This window comes from Brachionichthys hirsutus, chromosome 18, assembly GCF_040956055.1.
Source record: "Brachionichthys hirsutus isolate HB-005 chromosome 18, CSIRO-AGI_Bhir_v1, whole genome shotgun sequence".
Classification (NCBI taxonomy): domain Eukaryota; kingdom Metazoa; phylum Chordata; class Actinopteri; order Lophiiformes; family Brachionichthyidae; genus Brachionichthys; species Brachionichthys hirsutus.
In genome coordinates, this window is record NC_090914.1 from 5,000,057 (window position 1) to 5,020,169 (window position 20,113).

General features: G+C 45.6%; 1 protein-coding gene across 1 annotated transcript; it reads right to left on the minus strand.

Moving 5' to 3' along the window:
- Positions 1-17,102: 17,102 nt before the first annotated feature.
- On the minus strand, positions 17,103-19,685 carry exd1 (exonuclease 3'-5' domain containing 1). The gene is made up of 9 exons (XM_068752071.1): positions 19,562-19,685; positions 19,347-19,412; positions 18,886-18,956; positions 18,697-18,783; positions 18,467-18,571; positions 18,303-18,383; positions 18,026-18,169; positions 17,745-17,936; positions 17,103-17,636 (listed from the first exon to the last, which is right to left on the minus strand). The coding sequence occupies exons 1-9, from the start codon at positions 19,683-19,685 to the stop codon at positions 17,103-17,105; spliced, it is 1,404 nt and encodes a 467-aa protein (XP_068608172.1).
- Between the last annotated feature and the right edge of the window lie 428 nt (positions 19,686-20,113).

The window sequence follows — 20,113 nt, forward strand, 5'->3', positions numbered from 1 at the left end:
AATAATCCTTCTTTCAAATCCTGTCAGAGAAGATCCAATTCCACAATCCGTATCCAGAAGAAGTATTAAGGAAAGACCGAGATATCCAGTGCTCGAGGTTAGACAACAGTCAGAAACGTCAATATCCACAAGTGAGTCTGTCTGCGGTCTTTATGCTGCCCATCCATCGTGCCGGTCAGATGCTGTTTGCGTGTTCGGCGTTGATGCAAGGCTTCTGTTGCCCACAGTGACGCGCGCATGTGGCGGAGCATCAGCGTATAATGACACCCAGTGAAGGGTGTTTGACGTCCCTCCCGTTTTTTATACCGCCGCGTAGCTCCATTGCATCCACCGGACACCGCCCACTCTCCTCTCCACCTTCTGAGCCAATGCCGAGCGCCTTTTTACGCACGCGGCTTCTCCATTTGTTTCTCGTGTTTATTTAAGATATAGCGATAAAGAGATGACCTTACTGCCAATACCGAATCTCACTCTGCGCAAATTTGAAATAAATAATCGAAATATATTCTTTGATAAACATCTGCGCATGCACTCAACAAAGGCGCTTTTGTTAATTACTTGATAGCTTATGCGTAATATGTATTTGCGCATGCGTATCGGCCGTAGAAGCCAATGATAGAGAAAATCTTTTTCACTGTAAGTCATAAAGGGAAATATTGTAACACATCCCAGCTGTTTGTGATCTATAAAAAAATAAATAATAATACGCCAGAAGAACCTCGAGCAAATTATTTGTATAAAAGATTGCATCCCACAAACAGTGTTTGTTGAACTAACACGACCTATTCTCTTTCTCTCCTTTCAAGTGTATGCATAATTGTTCCGAAAGGCAAATAAACGTTGCTAAACAAATAAATTCAAATGTCATGTGTCATTTTAGTCTCATGCTGGGTGCAGACATTGTCACCTTTCTCGCTCCTGTGGCTGGCCGACCTGTCTGGGAGGGTTTACAATGAGGGAGCACGACTCAGGAGCTGGCTGACCAGCTCTCCTGCAGGGATGACATCATCGCTTCACCCCCCCCCCCACCTTTGACTTATCGGTTTGAGGTTCCTTTCTCGGACGGAGACAATAGACTATTGAGTCTGAAGCAGCGTGACTAAGAGGCCCGGACATCTCAGAGCTCTGATGGGTTGAAGAACATGGTTTTTCCCACTATTGACTGGATCCTGTGGAGGATCAATGTGGCCCTGTATAATGTTATAATATTACATGCCTGTTGGTAAAGCTGAACTCATTTATCCATCAGGCATCGCACTAGTTTCTGTGGCTGCCATGGACTCGAGAGGCCAATCAATCTCCTCTGGAGAGCGAAGCGTACAGTTTAATGGTGCTTCTACCCTTCTTTCATACACATAAAAATATCCATACACTTTAATATTTGATGGCCTGGGGCTAAGGTTTCCCGACTGTGGCTCAAGTTACAACCCTGCGTAAAGCTTTGGACACTGCTAAGCAGGCACTGACGCTCGGAACGAAACATCTTTCTGCAGCATGAAGCATTGAAAACTCGGCTCAGACACGGAGACACGCCTTTCTGGTGAAGATCTCCCCTGTTTAATATTTTACTTTTAAAGGAACATTTCAGGTAATTTCAGACCTTACCTGCCCCCCCAAGCAGATGCAAAAGTCAGTGAGATTTATTTTAGACCTGCTTCCAAAGTATACCAACGCATGGAATGGCAATCCTGCTTACGCAACGTAATAGTGTAAAATAAATTCTCCAGATGATCCCAAAGTGATCATTAGGACAGGTTTTTAAAGTCATAAAGCCTGTCCTGAAATAACAAGTAGCTTTATGGGGATATTTACGCTTAGCTAGTGCAATCAATAATCTAACAGGTTCTTTTCTGCTGCAGCGCTTTAGAATAAACAAAGCCTTAGAAACATCGGCCCCACCGCAGCTCCGCCTCGGCCACTTACGGGACATCATTTTTCTTTGTGACAGTGTTTTGTAAAGCTGCCTTCTGTCTGATTGTTCTATGGCTTTACAGCTGGCATACAACGTTTAAAAATAGCATTTTGATTGGGAAATGAAGAGCTGCCTCTCGACTCCGACTTATTAGGTAAGCCGCTGCTAATGAGGACGAGCCTGATGCAGTTGTTTGCTTCGCCGGCAGGCTGCTGTTTCTTCCTGGGAAGGCCTGCCTACATATTAAGCAGATGTTTTGAAATCTCCTTATTAAGTTCATTTAATCAAAGATGTTTTAACGCAGCCCCCTTAGATCCTTTGTGTTGGGTTGTTTCAGACGTACGCCTCGCTAAACACACTTACTGAAAACTCAGGTAAAGCGTCCGAGCCAACTTACTGGCCACACTTATTTATTTCCTAAACACATGGAGGTTAGTTTGTCCCCCCCATCAATACAATAGTGACGGGATCCCACATTTCTCTCTGTGTTTACTGTTAATTCACTTTAGACAGTTTATAAACTCAACCTGAAAATGAAACTAAAACACCATCACATGTATGAAAATATCACACGGTGATACGTGCAGGAATTTCTTCCTTTGTCACATGCCTCCTCGTGCAGCTCCTTCTGTGCGCTCCGACTGGGCAGACCTCCTCCTCCACGTCCATCCCTATCGCTTCTCTTTGCTTCATGGCCGGATTTGGATCTGTTTTGGCCTCTGTATCAGTAGCGTCAACAACCAGAGCAAGTGCAATAGGAAATTAGCTACGGCGCTGACAGATGGCTCCTTTTAGTTCCAAAATCTGCTCTTTTTTAATGCGCAGCAGTTTAACACTTCTTTACAGCGCATTTGATCTCTGTGCCCCAATCTGTCCAACAAATCAATGGGGCTTTTGATGTGCGCTGCCAATGGATGTGAGGCATCTAATCCTAGAGCACAAATCACCTGCTGCTGCAATTAGAAAAGCAATGGGTGCGTTCCTTCTCTCGGGCGCCGTGCTGCCTTGTCTTACCCGCTCGCCTTAAGATATACAACTATTGTCTCAGTATGTGTGTTTTTTGGAATATATCTGACACTTCAAAATGTAAAGAGAATTTCAAGGGAAATGTGCTTGGAGGATGAAATGTTGCCTTTCAGCCAGTAGATTAAAAGCAAAGTATTTTCTGTCCGCTTTGAATTATACACACAGACACACACAATATTAAATCGGGATCATTAGATTCCACTTTTCTTGGTAATGTCATAAATTCTGGTCAGAATTTAGAGACATGCCATTATGACTAGCCATTCTGGAACTTTCCAGCCACCCTCTTGCTCTGCTGTTGACAAAGCACAGGCATCAGCACTCTTCTACCCATACAATCCAACCAACAACACACATTTGTCCACGTCATACCACATTGGGGTGCACTTAGCTGTCACTCCACCTGAGCACAGTTACGATAATGACGTCTGGGTGGATGACATCATTTATGCCCTGACCCGTTTTTTAAAAAAGGCTTCTGCTCAGGTCGAAAATCAGTTCAAGATGATCTGAGGCCATGTGTGGAGCCGATGTCTGTGTGCCATTGTGCCAAGAGACAGCGGTGCATACGCACCCCACAATAGGGAGAGACCATCCAATCAATACATGGCATTGATCTAAACAGACCAGCTCCACCTTTGACGCATGGCGCGACAGCACGGACAGACAGGACCACATCTGTCACTGTAGCAGAACAACGTCACATTCTACTGCATTAGAGCAGACTTATTTCCTGCCATGGCGTCGTTCTCTCCTGGGTTGCTGCTGTTTATGTTGCACTTGACCAGAAAATAAATTTGGGAAGGACATTCCCACGAAATGCACACATGCTTTCATGCCCGAACAGTTCTTGAGTGACCACCAGGATAGGGCTAATTGTGTGCGAGTGGAACAAGCTGCTGTCGCCTTGAGGAAATCCTCCTCCTCGGCCAGAGTCAAAGCATCTCTGCTTTACGCAAGACAAAACTTCACAGCAGGAAAGGGAAAGAGATAAATGGAGGAGAAGGAAGAGCGCGCTGGTGTGAAGAGGGCTGTTAAAATTGCACCCGCTAGCCTATCAGGAAGCCCAGCCTGAGACTAAGAGGCTTCAGGCCATGAAGGACGTGCGATTCCCAGACTGCTCTACCTGTTAATGCGAGGTGTGAACAGGTGCATTCCCTTTAGGAGCGGCACAGATGCACCACCGGTAGAGTTTTAAATAGCTCCTACTAAGTGTGTTTTATTGAGGTTGCTGGCTTCGAGAATCAGGAGGAATCTTCATCCAATAATAATCTCTTTGCATTCGGCATCACCAAAGTGGACGTTCAGCACAGTCACTGAACACGATCAGTTGTGATCAGAGCCCAGTAATTTCACTGTGCCTGTTACACGCTGGGATTCTAGTTTGATTACCCAGAGACTTAATGATCCCTAATCTGCTGTTCATGCACCACTTCCTGACCACGGGCGCATGACCTCTGCACTATACCGTTGGTTATTTATGGCGACGGATCCAGAAATATTTTTAGAAGGTTTTTTCCTTTTATGAGGAGTTTCCTACCTTCGCTTCCGATTTTACGAAAAAAGATTTCTGGGAATTCTGCTGCCGTTGTGTGTGGGAGTATAATGTTTGAGAATGAGAGTCTTAATGTGTGTGTGTGTGTGTGTGTGTGTGTGTGTGTGTGTGTGTGTGAGCGCTAAAAAAACATATTTCTGTGGCTGTGTGAACCCCCTTTTTTTTGCCCTACCAGTCACCAGGAGCTCTTCTTTAGCGGTGAAACTGAAATGTGACCTTTTGTTTAGATTACACTTCGCCTGCTGAACTGCGTCTGACCTCATGCTGCTCGTTGTGTACATACACACAAACCCACCTCCGCTCTGCAGGACAAATTACATACAAATCCTTACGGTTAGTCCTTGTCATCCGAGGACTTAAAGCCTGGATGTTATGCTTCCATCCAAACCACACAGATGGAAGATGCATGCGCTGTCATGGTCACTTTGTCCTTTGGACATCATTTAGGCCTTGGTCCACGCTTACCTAGTTCTGTACTGAGAGAGAAGCTGACTGCATGCTGTTTGATTCATTCTCTCAGGGGTATCCTGGTAGTGTGGAGTCTGGGTGCAGCCTATTTGTCTGGAAAAGGTCCTTGGATGTTGAATCTGTTGAGGTTTGATGTCTACGGCGGTCAGCATGTTCTGCTTGACCCAGTAGGAGCCCCATTACTGCCAAAACAAATGGCAATAGAGTGTTGTTCCAACTTGCCGCTCATAATTCCCAATTTGAACCAGTTATTACCCTTTTTTGCTCTCACAGGCAATTATCTTATCTCTTAGGATTCTGCTCTTAGAAGGCACTGATAAGTTAGATGTCATACTTTTAATATTCCCTCATTTTAAAAATGTGCCACGCTGTCTAATGCAACCAACTTCTTCCTTATCTGGAAATATGTGAGAGGAGAGCTTTCTCATAGGAATCGCATCATGCGGTGATGAAACGATGGCCATTTTGCTGTTTCTATTTGTAAATTATTTGGATTTTTTAGATGTTTTCTCTCATATCTGGACCACTTCTAACAGATGTAGATGAATAGGTTTCTTCACCATGCAAATTAATCTTTCTGTTCAAAGTTTGTGTACTTAATCACTCTGTGATGATTTATTAGCCAGAGTGATGAATCACACTGCTATCATAACTGCTGACCTCGCACATTTTAGGGGTAAATCGTTTTGTGTTGCAGCCTGATGGCAGAGGACCAGATCATAATGTCATTGTGCTGCGATGCTGTGATTACGTCCATATTACATAGGCTGGCTTTAGAAGATTGCAAGAATGGTTGAATTAACTGGTTTGAAACAAAGAAAATCGTCAATATTGTATGTGTTTATCATCATGATTGTCTCGTGGGTGCATTCATCTGCGGCAAACCCCAAGTTAAACATTTATATAGCTGGTAACAGGGGTTAAAATGTCTATTGTTATGACATTGTGTGGCTATCCCTTAATGAAAGCTTATGCAACCCCCCGAGGAACATTTACCCTTCCTGTGACACAAAACGTCTCATTAGTATTATAGTCAGATTCATGACACGACACGTCTGCTAACGAGCGACATTACCGAAGTGTTGATGATATAGGATTGCCCTGGGAAGCTAAAAACAGGGCTTACTGACTGACGTACCTTCAAGGTTTGCATTGAAAGGAGTGAGATTTACAGTGTTTTGGATAAAACGCCATGGTTGAAAAACTTTGCCTGGTTATGGTCGTCGCAAGTGTCAGCTGGCCACGTGTCAGAGCCGCTACCCTCCGGCCTCCACCTCCCGCCCTCTCACCCTCACCCCATCCTCGGCCTTACCCCGAGCCTGGGAGCGGAATTCTGGGAACATTTTTCCATGTGAAATGCCGAGGTCCAGTCGGAGGGTGTGACGCCAGTGCATTGTTTCAGCAGCAAAAAAGGAACCGCTTGTGATGAGGCCAGTTCCTGTTAGTTTCAAAAAAACAGGCACTTTCTCACACCGACTTCCTTCCTCATTGGACAGCACAAAGCAATCCCAGACCAACCAGCAAAGAAAAAAAAGAGAGAGAGAGAGAGAGAGAGATAAGTAAGAAGCGCAGTTGGAGAGGTGCGCTTGGATTTCATGAAATACTCCCAGACTGTGCAGGCTGTGTGTCTGTCGCTGGAAACACTCTCCCTTCCAAAGTTAAAGCTCCTTTATCTGCACACACTGAAGCCTGCAGTACACGCAAACCATTATGCACCGTCTGCTGCCGCAGTGAGAAACAGCGTGATGATCCTATCTTTACTGCTTATACGGTCGTCACCACGCCACGCTTGGCTCCGGTGTTCTCGGTTGAAAGCAGGCGCTTGGTCGTCATCTAAAACCTCGCCACAATGCTGTGAATGGTACTTCTATAAAAACCTTGCACGACAGATTAAGAAAACAGAATGAGGAACGCGAGCGAGAAGGGCATTAAGGCTCAACTGATTGAGGGAGCTGGCGTCAGGAAGCACCTGCCCCGAGTGGAGCACGAGGCGTTTATCTGACCCCCCCGCTCACATCAGGTGGTTTCCTTGTTTATGTTATCTCTGCAGCTCCCTGTGGCCCGGCTACTATTGGCTGCCCTCAGCCACTCCTCTTTCCCCAACACTCATTGATTTCCAGAACATCTGAATAGAGGAGAAAACAGCCCCTCAGCACCAAGCAGCTCACTTGCGAACAGAGAGATCCTCTGACAGCTAAACACCCAACGCTCCGTTCAACCCGTCACCTCTGTCCTCGCAACACAATCAAGGCAGCCAAGATGGCTGCTTTCCTTTTCCGCCTCGTGACTATACTTGGGTCCAGTGAAAACAAGCGGTCTCATCAATTAGCCTGACTTATAACCTTGATACAACTGTCCGTCGTGTCACCTGTATTGCTCAACTCTCACCCTGCTGGCAAGATTTAAACACTGCTATGTCTCGGGGGTCGGAGTTTGTTCATTCTTCCAGGAATCCTTCTGTCAGAGAGCTTTTCCTCGCACGATGAAAAGGCAGCAGTATTTTTTCATGCAAATTTTCAGAGCTGTTTTGCCGCTGAGTGTTTCCTTTCCTCTTGTTGATACAATTATGGTTAAATTGCTGCTTAGCATTGGTGGCGATGTCTGCAGGTGGGCTGGGCACAGGTGCTGTCGGTAATTATAGTGTGCATGAGATCCAGAAATTATTAGCTGGGCTAAATACATATAATCAACCTCTGCAGATGTGCATGTGAGCTGTTCTATGAAACACGATCACCAGGAGGCAGGGCTGAGCATTGTGTTTGTGCAGTGGAGACAGTGACAGTCTGTACAAATGCACCCTGATGCTGTTGGTTCCGTTCGTGGTTGCAGCGGTCCTGCTGCACCATCAAGATGGTGGGGGATCACTTTGATCTTCCAACAAGTAAAGGGCTATAAGAACATTTGTACAGAAAAACTAAATTCCGTGCAGAATAAATCGAGTAGGTGCTTTCGATGAAGTTTTTATGTGATGTTCAGCCCACAAAGAGCCCCTCATGCTGGACATTTTCTTCTGCATGTCCTTTGAGCAGCCCTGCTTTCCTTACTATCTTGTTATCTCAGTAAGTGTTTCCTGTGAGCACCTCACTCTTTGGGACATGTGGTAGAGCTTGTGCCGCGTTACGTCTGCGGGGTATTGTTCTCCCACAGTTTAACTATCATAAATTAGCTGGAAACGATTTGTCAGACATGAGAAGGGAGGGGGAGGCGGGAGGGGGGGGGCAAGAAAGGGAGAAAAACAACAACAAAATCAGAGCCGTCATGCAGCCCCCGGCACTGAACCTTATACTGAACAGATATGCTGAAAATGGCTCTAATTGCTGCAATTCAGGCCATTAAAAATAAAATACTCAGAATACCGAACTGTTGGCTAAATGCAAGAAATGTTCTCATTTGACGCTTTACCCAGAATGCTTAGTATGATTTATTTTTGACAAGCTAATCAACAGGGAGAAGCATTTATGGATAGGAAATACTCGAAAGGAAATGGTACCTTTAATAAATGAACACATCTGGGATGGCAACTTACATGATGACGATATGAAAAGTGTGTTTATTTGAAATGGCTGGAGGCACCGCCCCTGTTTATTCCGCAGGCTGATTTCTATTGACTGTCAACATGACCCTCTTTAATGAGGGAATTCCTGAACATCAGAGGATGTCTCACACACATCCTGGCTCTTAATCAGCTCATGCTCTCACCTACATCTTCAAGGTCACACAGCACTGACCTATCCCGCAGTGAGGTGACACATAATTTTATTCCCAGATAGAGTGCACGGCCCGTTCATCCACAGAGACGCAGACTCCTTAAGAAATGCCTCCGTCCCCCCGAAACCTTAAAGTGCCTCTGCTTGGCTGCAGCACAGAATTCCTGAACCACAAGGTTATGCCTTTAATGGCCTTGTCGTGATTTTTTTTTCGTTGAGATCTACCCCTGCCGTGCAATCCCCTCCGGGAATCCTCCTGTCACAACCAGCGTTCCCATGGATGGGAATGACCCAAAGGGCTGTGGAGATTGACAGTAGCAGAGACAGTCCAGGGATTAAAGTTCTCTGAGTCAAGAGGATTGTCAGACAAGTAAAAATAAGAACACGATGCCAAGTATGCCCACAACATCAGGACGACCTTAGCTGCGACATGAGAACCCCATCCCTCCCAGCCAGCGGGGAGAAGTCACACACGAGGTCCCGTTCACAGCTGGGTTTGCTCCCTGTTACCTCTTGCCAAGCCGAGTTATGCTGGGAACCAGCTAAGTGAAGCCTTGAGGTTTGCACAGAACACAGCTTTTGATATAAAGCCAAATAAGTAACTCTTCTACAAAATTGCTTTGATAAGGAAATATTGCAAGGCGAGGGAAAATGGTCATCAGGAGCATGAAGAATGACTGTGATTCTGGACAAAAAACAACTTCCGCAACTGTAAAATAACAATATTCCTGCAAGTGTTGGGAAATCAGAAGGAAGTTTCTCCCTTATAGGAGAGTGGATTGTTCTCTGGCTTTGATTGTTTATGCAAAACTAAGCATGTTTGCTTTATATTATGTCACGACGCCTCACAGTCATGCTTCTACTTTCGAACAGCAATAAATACTGCATGTCTCATCTTGAATATATTGTATTTGTTTAGCTCTGTAGCTCTTGATTTCCTCATTAGCAAAAAGGAATATTTAGGGACAGAAAAAAACACAAATTGAAGGACATTGGCAAAACAATTGTGTATATTTTTTCAATCAGATGATTTTAATCTAATCTATTTCTATTTCCATTTATGGTTTTATTTTTCTCTGTAATATTTTACTCTTAGAGAGGATAGTCCAGTAGGCTTGTGAGCTGCAGTATAACGCCATTAATGTCATCTTACTCACTTTATTTTGTCAGATAAAAGCAACAAAATACTAAAAACAAAAGCCTAAATCTGTGATCTTGGTCTGAATTTCCTCATGATTCTTCTTCATCATGGAGACATCATGGCGTTTCATGCCATTCAGGCTGGGGCCTCCCATGTTGGTTTTGATGGCAGAACGTGGTCATTCGCCACTCCAACCTGATTTTATTCCATCATCGATCTTCAAAAAAAAAAAAAAAATTGTTACCCTGGTATCCAGATTCTCTCATTTCCCTCCCTACAATAAACAATTTCCTCTGACATGTGTGTCATCCGTCAAGGTAAATCATGAATTGCAGGGATTTGACACTGTCAGACATTACAATGCCCATTGTTTTCATGGCTGACAACCTGGGAATAAAGCATGAAAGCAACAAAGGTAGTCCTGAATGCAGCAAACGTGGGCTAGTGTGTCTCTGTGCAGGATGACAGTGAGGGAGGAACTTTTCTTTTATTAATCTGTTCATCATGTAATGTCACAGTGACCTGCTCACTAGTGCAGATTTCCCACACTGCAGTCTCACAGAGGGGAGCTACCTGCAGCCCCCCACCCCACCTCTTCTCACCCCTCCCTCTCTAGATTAAAGCAAAACCTGGAAACCATTTTGTTTCTCCTTTCCTCTGGAGCCCTGCTAATGACGGGAAAGTGCTCTGGTCCTGCTGCCGCACAGAGCAAAGGCACAGTGTTTGATGGGAAACTCTAAAGCCCCTGCAGAAATGTCTCCTTTTAGGGCTCTGTGAGCTCCGTGACACCAAAGCTGCACTATAAATTTCAAAAGATGAAATAGAATGTGGCCCTTATCTTTATTTACACAATATAAAGTGGTTTTTTTTTATGTGAGGGAGATGGAGAAAAGTGACTTCTGGAGTCTGAATGGAATGTCTCATGGGGGAGCCAACATGTCCTGAATAATTATATATTTATTGCCAATTTAATGGCTTAAATGGGGAAACGCCATTGAAGGTTCACCACGATACACATGGTTTATATTTAAAAAAATAGAATAAATATAAACAAGGGTCAGGGCATTGTTTGGCAATCACTGAAAGCTTTGCTGATGATGAGGAGCGTGCACGGTGAAGGACAGAGCCCACTCTGTAATCAACCAATAATCAATCAATATCCTGCATGGAAAATCCAGCTCATTGTCAAAGATCATTACATGGCGATTACAGGAGAAAGATGTAACACTTGCTGACTAAAAACAGTCCAAATGATTGATGGATGACAGCGAGCCGCTCCTTGGTACCATAATAATGGTTATTCTAAAGGGCAGTTACTCCTGTACTAATTAATGTCTGCCATCGTTTTTGAGCCGTGTAAGCCAGGGCACACACGCACAGCACTTTTTCCATAAATTACCGAGGTACTCCCCAGACAAACATGGGTTGTGACTGCTAAGATTACCCACAGCAGCAAGACTGTGGGTTTTACAGCTTGTTTGTCAGCCTAACAGGTTGTTAGAGTTAGCGCGGGGTCAGACAGTAGATAAGGGCTGAGAAAACAGGCTATTCATCCAGTCGCCTCATGGTTTTACTGTCCTGCAATGACGTAAAGCAGCACGCAGACGCCTTTTAGATATATCTGAATGCACAACTGTGGTAAATTAAATACACTAGATGATAGTTGTTTTATCGTGGAGGTGAGATAACCTGGCTCTGATACTTTCAGGTGGTTGCAATAATGAGCTCGCCGCACTTTAACCTCATTATACCAGCAGCAACCAAAACACATCGCTCTAATTAGTGCCGATCCATTGTCCGCCAGCAGTTAGCGACCATTTTGCCTTTCCCATTACGACACAAAGGAAGGGGAGGTGAAACAGTTTACCCCACAAATCACCCTCTGTGTGCCCGCTGCTTCTCACCGCTCATTCAGGTCGGGAAGTAAAGACCATCTGTGCATTTTGGAGAACGCTGCTCTCAAAACACGCTGAAACACACATTCACAGATTAGTTGACCAAAACACACACCGCAAAGAAAGCCACGGCTGTGGAAGGCGGCCATGGCTCTCTGAATGCCAGCCTCTGCTCCTGATCGGCTACTGGCGTGAGATGAATGGCGTCAGTTGGAGCGAGCACAAGGTGAGGCATTACAGCCACAGGACTAGCCGCGGGTAAAAGGAGATGGGCAGCTGCTCTCTGGTCCTCACAGACAGAAATGAAAGGGCCAATATTACAAACACAGTTAACGCGCCAGGACGTCTTAACAGTTGAAATCTAATTTGCAATTGCAAAGGTGGCAAACAGTTCATTGTAAAGTTCATAAAGGGACTATACACTGCCCCCCCCCTTCCTCCTTCCCTTCCTCCTCTCCTTCCCCGTCTTTCCGCAGCCAGTTGACTCAGAGATTGTCCGAGTGTTCCAGTCCACGCTGTGGTTCTACACCGATGACCTGCTTTCCAGCATGCCTTGTGGATCCCCAACAAGCCCACATTAGTCTGCCTCTGTTTGAATATTCAGATACAGCTGTCTGTGACATGAAGATAGCAGCTGGTGTGTGTGGGCCCCCCACAGATATCCCGGTGCCATGCCTGGACAGAAGCCTCTGCATCTGGGCCAAGAGGGGCCCCAGCCGGCACCCTCTAGACACATGGGTGGTCAAAGTCTCAGCGAAGACCTTCAGCAGCCTGCAGCAGATCGACGGCGACGCGCTCAGAATGTCACGAGAGTGGTGATGACACATTTGGATATATAGGAGTACAAACGACAGCGTGAAATGGGTGATGATTTAATTACTGAAGGCCGCAAGCATGCTGGCCTAGATCAAAAGAGAATAAAGTCATGCATCGTTTCATGTGATTATAATTTAGAGTTTTATTAAACTGCAAAAATAAAAAAATGTCACTGTTGTCAGACAGATGTCAGGTTGTTGGTTTTTTTTTGCATCAAATTCAATTTATTATTCTGGGTTTTTGTTCCACACTGAAGTCAAACTCAATTTAAAATGCTTTGTTAATGTCTAAAGACTCGGTTTTACAGCACCATAAACGGGACAACTGCCTGTTTCGGAACAAACAAATAAAAGACTAGTGGCCACATTTTTCATTAAGGCTGAATGTCAACCGAGATTGCGTCTACATTTTCCCTGATGACATGAAGGAAACTCGCCCGTTTTAATTATCCAACCTAATCTCATACTAATTTACTGATATTGCCATGACAAATAACACAAGTACTGCAAGCTGCCTGAAAGACAATCTGCTGTGGTGAAAGACTGCTTGGTGGGCCGGGCGATAGCGCCTCTCGAACAGTCTGCCGGTTGGCCCTGACAACACGGCCCCGTGGTGCCAGGCTATCGCCGCACCAGGTCCAGAGAGCAGCTGCCAGGGAAAACCAGCAGGCACTAATTCACCCATCCACAGGGAGCCCCTCCGCCCCTTCTTCCTCCCCTCTGCCCTCCCTCCGGCTAGAACTCCCTCCTCATCTGTGCATACACAAAAAATAAATATACAGGCTTTAATTATAATGAACTTGCCAAAAAATAATCTCCCTTCTTTTTTTAATCAAAGATGGTTGTAGCTGAGGAGGTTGCCAATATTCTAATAACTAATTATCAGAATTTCCGGAGAATAAACATCTTTTTTCTTTGGACAACAGCCATTCTAAAATCAAGCAAAGCCTCGAAATCTGTCAAAGACAAAGATGCAAGAATACGTCGTTTAATGTTGAAAGATTAAATCACAACATGGGACACGTATAAGAAGCATCCAGATTTATAACATGTACAACAATATCTCAATTTTACATAAACAAGAAGCAACACTTCTGACCATGAGCTTGTCTGGAACACACATCACACGATACCCGGTGGTTGGCTAAGTGATGAACAGAACGATCAGTGTGTCAAACTGGGTTTTTTTTTAGGTCTTGCCGTGTCCCAGGTCATTCCTGCTGAGCTAAGCTTGCGGTTAAAAAGGACGAGCTCATTGCTGCAAAGAGAAAGTGGTCTCGTTTCCTATGTGGTACAGAACTATCTGAAACATGAATTAACCTCTTAAAACATTTCTTCACTTATTTAATTTCTAAGGTTTTATAAAGAATATTTATATTGAATATTTCTGGTTTTCTCAAGCATGTTTTTAAACACACTCTCACAATCAAGTGTTGTGGTTTTGTGTCAATCCCAATTCAGAAATACCGTACAAATGATAGAATAAAATAATAAAATGTCAGGTGTCAGCAAGTTTTAGGATTCATCCCCCGACACCGAAGTCTGCAAGGACAATCCTGCTAATCGTAATCTGGAAGGTTTTACTCTGGTTAACTGACAACTTTCTATCCATACATTGAAATGAATCACTGGTGTGCTCATGCATGCTCATCCCAGCTGAAGGTCACAGCATGGCTCGTTCTCTTGGAGAGGCCCTTAAGGTCCCGTTGCTCCATATGGGCTGAGTAAACATGGTGCAGCAGCTCATAAAGAGGAATATTGCGAGCCTGCATCGGCGCAGACGGGCGTTGGAATCAAAGTCTGGATATTGAGGGGGGGACTTCCTGCATTGGGTTTCCTGCCCGGGACACGCTACATACCGTCAGTGAGGCAGCCTGAAATATTGATGCTGTTTTGTTCACTTTTGCTGCACTTGAAAGGCCATCTGGATCGGTCAGCCTCTCTCGTGTTAAAGACATGCTCCGGTTGAATATGAAAGGAGAGAGGTGTTGGTGGGGATCCCCGGGTAGGATTAAAAAGGTTTTTCCTAACAGATGGAAGATTGGCTGCAGGGATATAGTTCACTGTCAATAGTGGAACCCGATATCTGATTATATTCCCTTAGCCCATGAATAAAAGGGATTACATGGGGTTACATGAATAATGAAATTGAGATTTTGTTGACACGAGTATAATTTGTTGTGCTGCAGTAGCGAACAGACGAGTGCTGCCCATCAAGCCGTCTCTTTGTACCAGGGAAGGCCGCACGATCAAATGTCGTCACCAAGTCAATGAACCGGATCACTTCTGCCGCCCAAGGCCGAAGCGACTCGCGCATGAAATGAGCCGTGCCATCACTCGAGAGATGCCGATGTGGCAGGACTCGATCATGAGGACAAATTTTACAAAAGCGCACGAACACTTCAGTGAGCAGAACTGCATGCTGAGCCTTCCTTCTATTATCACAGGAACACGCTGATCTGACGGCGCACAAAGCTCAACAATTAATTTTAACGATGCGAACCGTCTGACCAAATTACAAGGAGGGGGGGGGGGGCTCTGGTATATCATATCTCAGTCTTAATAATTAACAAAAGGCTATTAATTATGAACAAACGTGTAGCCCAACACCCATCGAGTGCTGGGATGGCTGCCTGCAGGCCATCCCAGCAGGCATCGGCCTTTTCTGAATACTTTGTCTCCGTTGTGTTTTGGGTAAGCGGAGCCCCCTGCCCTCTGTCGGAGGTAAATAAGATAGTGGGGTATAGAGGGGCATCACAAGCCTCGTGGATACGCATTCATAACTCGCTACTCGTTCTTGTACAGTGGTGCAAAAATTACGCCTTTGATTGAGAAGAGCAGAACATTTTATTTTAAAGTGATAGCGACCCATTTAAATGGCACCTTGCGTGAACAGCAGGGCTCTTCGGTCCCCCACAGATCAGTCAAAACAACATTCGGCCTTGCACAGTTGCAACCCCATTTTCAGATGCTAAATCAACACAGATGGACAACCTGAAGTTTGTGTTTATGTCTGTGCGCTACCTTTCCGACTCGAGTCTAAAAATACCACGGCCGCATCCTGCTGTGATGCTGAAGGTGCAGTCATCTTTCCCTTCTGAAGGACACAACACTGTCTGAAGATTGGAAGCAGGGGGGGGGGGGGGGGGAGCACGGAGGGAGGAAGCCACGACTACCGTGTGACAAGCGCCCAGTTCCTTCCTCCCAGGCCTGAGAAACAGGAAGTGCTGCACATAAGGCATTATTGTGACGGAGAGGAAATGCAAGGTCCTCTAAAATAAGAGCCCCAATCTGGTTGTCAATGACAGGGCCTGGCCTCCACAGAGACCCCCCCCCCCCCACACACACACACACACACACCTTCACTGATGAACGACGCAGATGTAATACAAGCTCTCGTTCTGTAACTCTATGCAATGAATCCTAAAAACTAAACATCTAAATCAAATCTACACCCATGTGACAGCATGAAATTAACTTGCGTGAGCTCTCGGTTCAGCATGTCATAGAAAACATCAAATCAAGCCGTTTCAAGCGGACGGACTCCCAGATTGAGCAACAACATGGGTAGAACCCATCCTGCTTGCGTTTAGCATAAGCTCTGGAGCTGGTTGCTAAGAGCGATGTAAAGCTTTGTGCCAGGCTGCCTCCCAGTTAATTAAAATCCTACTTATCTGTTTCACGCTTTCAATTAGACAAGCTTTGGATAGGGGCCAAGCTTTCTGTACATAGACAACCATAGCAACAGGAGATGCGCTCGATACGGGGTTGTCGTGTGCATGCTGCGCTCGGATGAGCCGGGAAGAAGCCGTGCAGGCTTTTTCTACGTGTGATTACATACAGTGAAACGCAGCCCTAAAGACAAATGCTGAGAGTCAGAGTCGCTGCTCAGCCCACATCAGTCCTCTTGACTGATGGGATAAGCTCCAGCAAGACCCGCGACCCGGTAACGGACAAAGCAGTTTGTAAAATGAATGAATGAATGAATGAATGAATGGGCTGTTAATGGAGGTCTCTGCTTTTTCACAATCATCTTGTCCGCCGTAGAGAAGCTGCACCGCACCAGGCTAAGTTTAGCTTTGTGATCAAACAGGCGTGTGGAGCCGTTTTATGCTATGGCTTGTGTTCAAGGCTAATGTTTGCATGCACAGACGCACATTAAGAAGAGATCCTCCATAATAACAGCACTCAGATATGCACACGCTGAAATAACAATGGACTGTTGAATCACTGAACCACAAAAAGATTATCTGAGAAATGTAACGAATCACTGAACTTTTTTTTTTTTTTTTTTTTGGAACACTGGCATTCAACAGCCAGAAAACTAAATCTAGTTTTAACCGAAAATAAAAAAAAGCCTTGAATCAAACCAGGCTTTACACAAAACATAAAACCTACTGCCATCTACTGGTCGCACGACGATATCGCAGCCAGTGGATGGGAAACCTTTCTAAAACACAACTGACTGACTTCAGGAGAGAGGAGAGAGGAAATGAGATGGACTCGGGTGTTGGTGTAAAATCGTCTCCTCTCAAGCGATCGTTGGCGTAGCGATGGCGTCTTTGGAACGTGTCGTCTCCATCCTACCAAAAAGATGAGCGTTCTCCTCTGCTCTCTCCGGGCTCCTTGGCTTTAGACACCTGCAGGAGGAAGCCTCTGCCTGTGGCAGGTAAGGCTTTGGGGGGCAGCATTCTGCTTCTCATGTCCATCAACACCTGTGCGCTCCCTCTGCCCAAACCAGGAGCTCCTCGGACACCGGTCGTATCTGCCGTGGGCTTCGGCACGGTGGCCGGGACTGAAGCCTGGGCTTTCTCGTCAGGGGAGGCATGGACAACAACGGATGGGCCACCGTTGACTTTCGAAGGGATAGGAAGCGGGTTAAGGAGCGGGGGGTCAACCTTGGTTGAGGAAGGGGATTCCATGGTTCCGGATTCGGCCTTCAGCCGGCGACGCTGCTCCTCTACAGGCGAGGCCTGTTCTGGAGACGGGATTCTCGGGTCGAAGCGAGCCAACAGACCTTGCGCTGTAACAGGGTAGTGACCACGAGCCCACTTTTGACGCTCGCGACACATTTGTTCCAGTTTCCTGAACTCGCTGGGCAACTCCAACACGCTCCCCTGAAGACACAAGCGGGTCGGCGGTTTGTGCATCTGCTCATCCGTTTGTGGTTCTATTTAGATTTCCCTAAAGAGTAAAACAAACAAACGGCTCGGCGAATTACTAACCGTCCTCGTATGGTGCAACTCGTCTGGCTCAAAGTAGCCGCTGTTGAGATACGAATCCACCAGGGACACGTAGTCCATCATGAGACTGTCCACCAGCACCAGCCTGAGGGGCAGAAGGTGGATCACCGACAGAGCCATCAGCTTTAGCAAGGGCGCAGTGCAGGGCCTCTTCTGCCAGACCCTCCAGTCCTCCTATGAAGAAACGCACCCGAGCATTTATAAACACACACACGCACGCCGCAAATTTAAAAGCATCTCGGATCAGAGTTTTTGTCCCTTACCTGCACAAGCTTTGACTTCATTTGATAGTACGTGAGCTGGGAGGAAGGCACCTTCAGGTGGAGACTCACCACCTCCTCCAGAGTGCTCACTCTGTTGGGAAGGAAACCTCCCGTCTCCGAGAAGAAGCGCATGACATCGGCCACCTTAACCCACGCAGAGAGAAGAGGGGAGGGGGGGGGAGTGTTTCTAAACATTCAGGTGAAAAATAAGAACGCCACGGCGCCACGCCATTCAGCGACGCTATGAAATCGGCTACGGCGTATCCCGAGAATGTACCTGCGTGTCGAAGATGTTGGCTATGTTTGTACCATGCTGAGAAATCAGATATCCAGCGATGAATCTACAGTCGTGAATGATCTGAAACAAAATGGAGAACCAGCACAGATGCAGTAATCACCGCCGTTACGCCACAGCACTCGCAGCCCGTTTCCACAGCGCACCTTTAGGATGTGCTTGTTCTCGAAGATCATGGAGAGACCATTCTTAAAGGCTCTGTCTCCGAGCAAGAGGATGTCGAACAGGTACACCTTATTTTTAGTGGCAATCTACGAGAATAAAGGACAGATTATCCTCCGATCTGGGCGTTATTTTGATGATGAACATAGGAAAAAAAAGAAAGGAGAAATAGCCAAGATCAAAGAAATGCCGAAGGGATTTAGAGCATCTCCACCTGCAGCCAGCACAATCTGCCATGTTTAAATGCATCGACTCCATCAGCTCCCACGCCGATGGCATGCTGCCTCTTGATGTCCATCACCTGAGGGAAGGGAACTCGACTTAAATGCGCTACAAACGCTGCAGCATTTCACGCTATTTAAATCTCCGTGGACGGTACTAATGATGCTTAGAACCAACTTACAGCCGGTCCAAAGTTCTCATGGAAATTATCAACAACTACAAACTTGATCTTCTCCTTCTCGTCATCAGCATCTGCAAAAGAAAGGACGCTCTCAATAGCAAACCAACGCTTTCCCCGTGGAAGGCACGTGAAATTACAGTTTGAATATAGCCGTAGAAATAAAACTAAAGCGTGTTGATACTTACAAGACTCAATTGTCACCCTGTAGGGCTGGAACTTTTCCTCCACCAAGTCTTCTTCCGCTCTGCGCAGCACATTTCTGTTACACTTCTAGAGTCACTGACCCAATAATGACACTTGATTGTTGATTCGTGTTTACTTACTCATTGTCGCCATCTGCTGCTTTGACAAGCTCCACTGTTAATTCAATTATACAATATATATATATATATTTAAATGTTTTTGCACACATTCAGACCGGAACCTTATTATATTCAAACATCTCTCCGTGCTGGACTCACCGTTCAGAATGTCAGGACCAAAGAAGAGTTTGGAGCCTGGACGCCTGCAGCCATCGCTGCAAGTGACTGAAACGACAGTACATTAGCATGAGGGGGGGGGGGGGTTAATTAAGCTTAATGGCCCCCCCAGAAAGCAAAAGTGCCCTTTGACAGAAACTACCCAATTTCAGTAATGCAATGAAAATAAATAAATAGAGGATAAATAACTTTCTAACCATCAGTCAGGATCAGCGATTTGCTGGGATTGATTCTTTTGACTGTGCCCGCGTAAGAAGAATCACCGAGGGTTAAGGTGACGCGCTTCCCCACGAAGAAGTCCCGGAGCCCGGTCTCTTCCATAGCGAAGCGGAGTTGCGTGCGGCTGTTGTGACTTGCACAAAGTAAATAAAGATAAAAAAGCGCTTCTAGTTTAGGGCTAACCAGCGCGTCCACAGCTCCCCGTTAGCCGCTGTTCTTGCTAGCTACTAGCTACACCGACAGCGTGTCACCTAAATTACAGTCCAATAAAGTTAATGTTGCGTTCAAAGATCCTCGTAAATGTCAAAAGCAATTCCCATTCTGCTATTATGATACTAAAGCAAATATTACGTTGCATATATTACCAATTACCGCTACACAAAAATAAAAGACTAGCATAGAAGTTACACAGAGAAAAAAAACACTTGATTAATTTACTTTTTATTATATAATATCTCATCTACAAGACAATGGCTCGATGGATGTTTGATTTCTGTACTTAGACTGGACGTCATGACTGCAATGATGTC